An 8999-nucleotide genomic window follows, 5' to 3' on the forward strand; every position below is an offset into this window, starting at 1 on the left:
TTGGGATGGCCGGTAGCGGGCAATAGACACACCGCCACCACCTCTAAAGTTCACCTCAGCTCATCCATAAAAAGGTTAGAGTATTGCCTACACCACATGGCCGACCAATAGGCAACCAAGTCCAAAGCCAAAGCTAAGCAAAGTACTAGGTCAGTGACCGACAAGTCATAAGGCGTCCAGCTCAAGACGTTAAAGAAGCGCTACTAAGAGGCAACCTAGTACCTTTTAAATCTCTGCTTGTTATTTGATCAACTTTGTTTCTCAAGTCATAGTGGGACACACCTAGTTGCTCATGATCCTAAGAATTTAAATAAAACGAGCACAAGCTCGGAAGGTAGTCATACCTCACAAAATATATGTATGCGTGTTTAGGTAGTGAAAAATACCTTAGATATGCATGTATGTAATTTAGGTAGCAAACAACTACCTCACAAAATATATATGTATGTTTAGGTAGCAAGATACCTTAGATATGCATGTATGTAGCAAAAAGATACCTCACAAAATATATATATGTATGTTTAGGTAGCAAGATACCTTGGATATGCATTTATATAGCAAAAATACCTCACAAAAATATACACATGTTTAGGTAGCAAAATACCTCATGAAAAAAAAAACAAAAAAACAAACAAGAAAAAGAAATAAACAAATAAAAAAAAGAAAAAAGAGAGAAAAAAAAGAAAAATAAGTTGTCTAGCTGAAAAACCAACATGCTTTTGAAAAGAGATGACTTCCAACTTTTCTTTGAAAAAAATTCACTAATCATAACTAGTTTTTGAAAAATGTGTATACACCTGAAGGGTGAATGCTGTGAAAATTTCCCCGGACGCCCAAAATGGACTCGGATGAATGCACATATGGATAAAAGAACATATTTTGGAAACATTGGGTTGACTAAAATAGAGGAAATGAATCCTGAGCCCTAGCATCACATGACCATAAAAATTTGACACTTGAGTGTCCACATAGGTGCATGCATGACCAGTTTTGCATAAAGTTTCCAAATCATCATTTTTGCATTTGTGTCATGGAAATAATGTGGGGCATCCCTTTTATCCTTAAACCAAACCAAACCCTGACATGTATCATGTCTAGCCATTCTACAAGCTTTGAGCCAAAATCCTGACTCACCATAAACCTTGACCTAGGGTGAGAATGTCAATCCTTACCCTCGGGAGCAAAAAAGAAAAGAAGGAAAATTTCCAATCAAAGAGGAAGCAAAAAAAAAGGAGAGAAGGAAAATTTCCAATCAAAGGAACGGAAATTCCCTATCAAAGAGTGGGAGAAAGCAAAAAGAAAAGAAAGAAAATTCCCAATCAAAGAATGGGAGAAAGAAAAAAAAAGAAGTAAAAAAGAAGAAAGCTTAAGGATCGAAAGAAAATAGAAGAAATGTGCAGAAAGGTCGTTGGACCAGACAATATCTGAACAATACAAAATTGTCACCAAATGAACAAAAGAAAGAAAAGGAAACCACGACCTAAAATGGTCTTCCCCCTTTAATTGCCAACCAAAATCTTGTGCGCTAGCGACTTTTTCGCCCCGCACTAAACAAAAACAGAAAAGGAAAAAGCCAACAAAAAAAAATCAAAAGCCAAAAACGCACAAAAGCCGAAAAACCTATCAAAAGAACCCATTCCCAAGGGAAGTCCTATTGATTCATGATCACGCATGTAATTTTTGATTTGATAGGAAATAATTTGCAAAGTCAAGTCATGACATATCTATGGTTCGGAATTAGGATGAAACACTTACCGGTGCGAGATTGATACACTTTGAGTGATTTCTTCTATTTTTTGTCGAACCCAGTGTTTCCTCTAAATGGTCGTTTAGAAACGAAATGCTAATATCCAAAATCTCATTTATGGCTATGGGGGATTTCATCAGCAGACTCTCCTTCCCTGGTAGACGCATTGTTTGTCACTCAAAAAAAGCATATGCTGCTCTAATCAGTTGGAATATTTGTCTCTTTGCTAAAGCATGTTTGCATTTTTAACGAAGAAAACACCGAGACTTTTTCAAGTCTCACAAGTTATCCAGAACTACGTAGGTCTGAGTTCCTCATTGGAGGATACGTAGGAGCAAAAGCCTCGCTTTTGTCAACCACACTGCTTTCTGTTACCATGACCCAAGAGCTGGTAGCCCGCGGAGACACCTTACGGTTATCCGCACCTCGAGTGTGATTCATAAGCGGAGGCCAATATGGTCATCTACGCCCTTTCCGGAGATGTAGGCATCTTCTGGTGGAGACATTTTCAAGTCTCACAAGTTATCTAGAACTACGTAGGTCTGAGTTCCTCATTGGAGGATACGTAGGAGCAAGAGCCTTGCTTTTGTCGGCCGCCCCATAATCTTTGTCATACTGACCCTGAGGTCATGTGACATGCACCCTTATGTCATCCAGAGGCGGCGGGCCCGATGACACGCGGAGATACCTTATGGTTATCCGCACCCTTTTGTCATCCAAAGGCGGCGGGCCCGATGACACGCGGAGATACCTTACGGTTATCCGCACCCTTTTGTCATCCAGAGGCGGCGGGCCCGATGACACGCGGAGATACCTTACGGTTATCCGCACCGTTTTGTCATCCAGAGGCGGCGGGCCCGATGACACGCAGAGACAAAATTTGGTCATTCTGCACCCTTGTGTCATCCAGAGGCGGCGGGCTCGATGACATGCAGAGATACCTTACGGTTATCCGCACCCTTTTGTCATCCAGAGGCGGCAGGCCCGATGACACGCAGAGACAAAATTTGGTCATTCTGCAACCTTGTGTCATCCAAAGGCGGCGGGCCCGATGACACGCGGAGATACCTTACGGTTATCCGCACCCTTGTGTCATCCAGAGGTGGTGGGCCCGATGACATGCAGAGACTGACATAGTCTTCTGCACCTTTTGTTCCTCCGGGAACAATGAGTCATTTACATGCGGAAATTTTACGGTCACCCGCGACTCTAGTTTCGTCCGGGTACCTTTGCTTGATGGCATGCGACCTTTCTTTGGTCCTTGTGAGGTGCTTGGCACCCATCATTAGGCAATTTGTGAAATTCCGGGAACAACAAGTCATTTGCATGTGGAAATTTTATGTTCACCCGCGACTCTCGTCAAATCGAGAGGAACGAAATTAGTGTCTTGTCTTTACTTTCCTTTTATCTCCAATAAAAGACAAGTAAAGAGGGGCAACTGTCATACCCTAATTTCGTCCGGGGACCTTTGCTTGATGACATGCGACCTTTCTTTGGTCCTTGTGAGGTGCTTGGCACCCATCATTAGGCAATTTGTGAAATTCCAGGACATGCCAGAAAACCAAAAAAATATTGATGCACAATCCGTAAGTGTCCGTGACACACCGGAAATCAAATGGAAGCATCGTTGCATAATTAAGTGAGATTCCATAACATTCCGTAAGTCAAAAAAGGGATGATTATGTAATCCGCAAGGTTCCGTAACATTACGGAAAGCAAACAAGTATCGTTACGAAATTCGTAAGTTTCCGTAACTTTACGAAAAAAGAATCACCAAAAAAAGCAGAGGGAGCTGTACTTAGTAAAAATGGGGGTGCAAATAGCACCCAGGCCCACTTGGGCCATCCAGAATATTCCTCCAGAAGGCTGTTGCTTCTGGAGGAAGCAACCTGGCTCGCCTGGGCGAGCTGAGCTCGCCTGGGCGAGCTGAGCTCGCCTGGGCGAGCTGGGCGGCAACCACCTCCCCTATTTTGCTATAAATAGGGGAGGAAGTGAAGAAGAAAAGGGTTCAGCCCCTTAGGCACTTATCTCTCTTTCTAATTTGCTTGGAAAAATTGTTTCCGTGAAGCAAATCTAAGCCGAGGCGCTTCCGAAATGTTTCCGTAACGTTTTCCGTGAGGAATTTCGCGAAGGTTTTCGACCGTTCTTCGACGTTCTTCATTCGTTCTTCATCGTTCTTCGATCTTCAACGGGTAAGTACCTCAAACCAAGCTTTTCGATTCATTCTATGTACCCGTAGTGGTCCACATTGTGTTTCGTGCATTTTTATTCTCGTTTTGTTTACTTTTTATACCCCCTGTTGACGTGCTTAAGCCATTTTACTTAAGTCATTTCTCGCTTAACTTAAAAATAAAATCAATTTCCACCGAACGTTTGAATTGTATTATCCGTTAACTTTGGTTAAAATAAATTCTGACCGTTCGGTCGTGCCATAACCACGTTGGAAATCAAAAAGAGGTAAAAAATAATATAATAATCAAAAAACATCTTTTAGCAAAATAAAGCGAAAAATCAATCGGACGTTTCTCTTTGGGATTTCTCATTCTTAATCGAATTGATTAATAACTAAAGTGAAACTAAAGCTAAAATCAACTCGCCTAGTCAAGCTCGTCCATAAAAAATAGGCTTTTGAAGTTTGTCATTTCAATTTCTCACTAAGTAAAATGGATCATTTTTAAGGTCCAACGCCTTAAAATGATCACCACTTAAGTAAAAAAGAATCACTTGATAAGAAAGAACTACGTAGGTCTGATTTTCTCATCCCAAATTGAGGAATACGTAGGAGCAAAGGGAAACACCCTTGTCGACCACAAAAAAGAAAAAAATATAAAAAGGGTATAAAGGATATAAGGACATAAAAGGGAGCGTAAAAATCAAAGTCATGTTTGCACATTCGATTAAAGGCTGCCGTCCCTTGGGACGGACGTGTGGGGTGCTAATACCTTCCCCGTGCGTAAATACAACTCCCGAACCTTTCACTTAAAAGTTCGTAGATCGCGTCTTTTCCGGTTTTTCCGACGTTTTCCTCAAATAAACGTTGGTGGCGACTCCGCGCGTATTCCTTTCGTGGAACACGCATCCCGCGAGTCTCGCGTCGCCCTCCCGCCGAAGGGTAGGTTGCGACAATCATGTTCTCGTTAATACATTTCATTCTAAAATTCAAAGATTCATGCAAAGATTATTACTCACAGCTAGTCGTTCACTCATAGTTTAAGTTCACACTCTCACCGGTTTTGGTTCAAGCTTTTCTTTCACAATCAATCTGTCTACTGACTAACAATTCTAAATGCAAGTTCACATTCTTGTTCTTTCTTTGTCTAACATACACACTTGCTAAAACTCATGAAAAGAAACACAAACTCCATCAAAATCATGCATTCAATTCAAAATGAAAGCATACAACCATTTTAACAAAAAGATAAGAGTGTTTTACTGCCATGTCATCAAAAACAAGTCAAACTGTTCAAAATGATTTAGGATGAGCAAACTAATTACCCATAAATAAAACTAGCAGTATATGTAGAAATAAAGGAAATATTGTACGAAAACCAAAATTATAATAATAATAATCTAAAAGGCAACAACAGAAGAACACAAAAACATCAAGGATATCAACATTCTTGTCAGTATGAGCCACAACTTCCTCAACAGTCCATCCAGTCATAAAAGTCAGAACCATCGTCTATGTTGCATGTTGCAAGATGGTGAATTAGGAGAACCAGCAGCTTCATTAGCTAAGTCATCGGGGATGATTATCAGAGGTGGTGCCGGAGGAGACAATGTCTCAAGTTTCGGAGAAGCAAGTGGATCTACTATAGGAGGTTGTGGTTCAGCTGATGTCAGCTCAGTCCTAGCTAGTACAGGTCCAGGAGGAACAACCTTATGGGCTCTTTCCAGAGGGAGCTGAACTTTAGGCCATGCCACTTTTTCCAGAAACTGCTCCATAGATTGGCCTGTTGTAAGCCAACTCCTGCTGGTTGTATACGATCATCAACTATCCCCTGAATAAGCTTTGCAACATAGGAATTAAAGAATGTGCTGGTTGGGCATCTGGTTCCATGGCTGTTGTCGAAGGAGATGGGTTGGATGATGAAGGGATGTCCTCAGTTCTCGCTCTCTTTCTTGATGCCATCTGTAAGAAAAGAATGTAGACAATTACAAGAGTTAACTTGAAAGCAACATAAAGGTCGCTTAGCGAGATTGAATTTGCTTAGCGGACCTTCACAAAACAACACATACCGCTTAGCGAAACATAGTTCGCTTAGCGGATCTTAAAGGAGAAAGATATACCTGCTTAGCGACCTATATAGCCCGCTAAGCCTAAAAGTAGTCGCACAGATATGCACTTAGCTCAGGTACACACGGCTTAGCGCTAGGCTTTCAACTCAAAATTTTCTAAGTTATTTTGGCTTAGCGATTCAGCCTCGCTTAGCCACAAGGATTTCAACAGGAGGATGAGTATTCGTCCTCACAAGATGAACTCGCTTAGCGTGGTAGGTGAGCTTAGCGAGTTCGTCTAGAAATGCATATCTACAATGAATTTTGATGGACTCACTTAGCACAGCATGCTTGCTTAGCAAGTTCATCGCATTTTCCAGAAAAAACACATAAAACGCAGTTTGTTTTCTTCCAAAATTGGAGCCTCTATCAGGCAGATTACACATGCCGAATTCCCAACACAATTAAAACTAGACGACCTATACAAAAATCTAAACTCTAACTACTTTTAAACATACTGTAATCCTACAATTCTTGAACCTAGATTTAAAGGTCATCTATCCTAAGGTTGAGCAAAATAGCAGAGAAAAGGATCATATGGAGCTTACTTGTATCGTTGTAGCTAGAAACAATGCAGCAAACACAAATGCAGATGCAAAAATTGGAGATTTTTGGATGAGAGAGGAAGAAGGAAAAGAAAGTGTTTGTGCAGAATCCCACAGCTGTCCTCTTCCTTGGGCATTTGTCAATGTACTGATGTTACACTTAACCAAGCTATTTTTGACATCCTCGCTTAGCGAAATACCTTGCTAAGCGAGCAAGACGTTTGGTTTTCCAAGACCCGTCGCTTAGCGGACACCGCGATTAGCCAAACTTCACATTCAAAATATTATTATACAATTTTTTTTTTATTTTTACACAGGCTTGGCTTAGCACGAGGATCACACCGCTTAGCGAGGTTTGCAGATCCGAAAAGGTGTAACTCTCGCTAAGCTAGGATCTGGCTGGCTTAGCTAAAATGATGCATGTAAAGTACAGAGGAGCATGCGCTTAGCTGATAAGGACATGCGTAGGGCTCACATTGCCGCAATGAATCTTGCTTAGCTTCATGGACCTCAGTTATGGCCGTAAGGAATTGCCCTTGGCGGCAATAGGTCACGCTTAGCCAAGGATAAGTTGTTGCCTAGCTATCAGGCTGAAGCTTAGCCGAATTCAGATCAAATTAAAGTTAGCTTAGCACAACCTTGGCCAACTTAGCGGACCAAATCAACCTCAGATGCATGGGTTGGGCGCTAAGCGCTTGAGACTCGCGGCTTAGCGCATGAACAGAGATGAGCTTAGCGCGAGGCTTGCGCTTAGTGAAAGGACTATTTTTCAGAAATTTTTTTTCTAAGTTATAGATTATACAACAAGTTCCACATGATATAATGCATGAAAAGCAGAGATAACATAAATTAAAACTGGGTTGCCTCCCAGGAAGTGCTTCTTTAACGTCATTAGCTTGACGTTTTTATCTCACTAGGTGATCAAATGAACAATGTCCTGTGTCCTTGTAAATTCTTCACCATGATACAATTTTAACCTCTGGCCATTTACAACCCATGTTCTATCCAGATTCTGAGATTATGTGTCATATAGATCTATTGCACCATAAGATCGAACTTTCTTAATAATAAAAGGTCCAGACCATTTGGATTTCAGCTTACCAAGAAATAATTTCAATCTTGAATTAAAAAGTAGCACCTCTTGTCCTGGTTTGAATTCTCTCTTTAACAATTTCTTATCATGATACGTCTTGCCTTTTTCTTTGTAAAGTCATGAGGATTCATAAGCTGTTAATCACATTTCTTCTAGCTCCAACATTTGCATCTTTTTGTGCTCCCTGGACGCCTTCTCATCAAAGTTCAGAAATTTCAGAGCCCAATTTGCTTTGTGTTCCATTTCAACCGGTAAATGACATGACTTGCCATAAACTAGTTGAAAAGGATACAGACCAATTGGAGTTTTGTATGTAGTTCTGTAAGCCCAGAATGCATCTTCCAATTTGGCTGACCAATCTTTCCTGGTTGATGCCACTGTTTTTTCTAATATCTTCTTTAATTCTCTGTTGGATACTTTGACATGCCCATTAGTTTACGGATGGTAAGGGGACGCTACTCTATGAGTCACATGGTATTGACCCAATACCTTTTGATGCTGAGTATTACAAATGTGCGAACCACCATCACTGATCAATATTTGAGGTACCCTAAATCGAGAAAAAAAATTCTTCTTGATAAATTTCACCACTGTCTTAGCATTATTCCTTGATGTGGCCATAGCTTCCACCCATTTAGACACATAATCAACAACCACCAGAATATATTCATTCCCTGTGGATGAAGGGAATGGACCCATGAAATCAATACCCCAACAATAAAAAACATCCACTTCCATGATGTTTTGCAGAGGCATCTCATTTCTCTGGGAAATTCCCCCCATTCTCTAACATTGGTGACACTTCAAGACATGATGATGGGCATCTTTAAAAAGTGTTGGCCAAAAGAATCCTGACTGTAAGATCTTGGCTTCTGTTTTGCCTCTGCCATAATGCCTGCCACATGGTGAATTGTGACAATGCCACAATATGCCCTTTGCCTCCTCACTTGTCACACATCTCTGAAGGAGATTATCTGCATCTATTTTGAACAAGTGTGGGTCATCCCAAACATAATGTCGAGCATCATAGAAGAACCTCTTTCTCTACTGCCAATTGAGATCTTTAGGTATGACCCCTGCTGCTTTAAAATTAGCCATATCAGCAAACCAGGGTCTCCCTACAATCGAAAACAAAGATTCATCAAGGAACTTATCTCTTATTTCAGCTTCCTTTGAAGTGACATCCTCATTCACCAATCTGGACAGGTGATTTGCTACCACATTTTTGGACCCTTTCTTGTCCTTGATGACCAAATCAAATTCTTGAAGCAGCAGTATCCATCTGATCAATTGTGGCTTGGAATCAGCTTTACGCAACAAATATTTAATTGTTGTG

The 8999-nt window shown here is 40.9% G+C and overlaps 1 protein-coding gene across 1 annotated transcript; it reads right to left on the reverse strand.

Moving 5' to 3' along the window:
- Positions 1 to 5741: 5741 nt before the first annotated feature.
- LOC112997854 (uncharacterized) lies at positions 5742 to 8446 on the reverse strand. The gene is made up of 2 exons (XM_026123915.1): positions 8153 to 8446; positions 5742 to 5879 (listed from the first exon to the last, which is right to left on the reverse strand). The coding sequence occupies exons 1-2, from the start codon at positions 8444 to 8446 to the stop codon at positions 5742 to 5744; spliced, it is 432 nt and encodes a 143-aa protein (XP_025979700.1).
- Between the last annotated feature and the right edge of the window lie 553 nt (positions 8447 to 8999).

The sequence above is a fragment of the Glycine max genome, chromosome 9 (assembly GCF_000004515.6).
Source record: "Glycine max cultivar Williams 82 chromosome 9, Glycine_max_v4.0, whole genome shotgun sequence".
In the NCBI taxonomy this organism is placed as follows: domain Eukaryota; kingdom Viridiplantae; phylum Streptophyta; class Magnoliopsida; order Fabales; family Fabaceae; genus Glycine; species Glycine max.

Excerpts from the sequence above, each read along its gene's own strand:
- LOC112997854 (XM_026123915.1), bottom strand. The coding sequence starts at position 8,446 with ATGGGGGGAATTTCCCAGAGAAATGAGATGCCTCTGCAAAACATCATG. Across the intron at positions 5,880-8,152 it reads GTAATACTCAGCATCAAAAG|ATGGCATCAAGAAAGAGAGC; the intron begins GTATTGGGTCAA and ends CTTTTCTTACAG.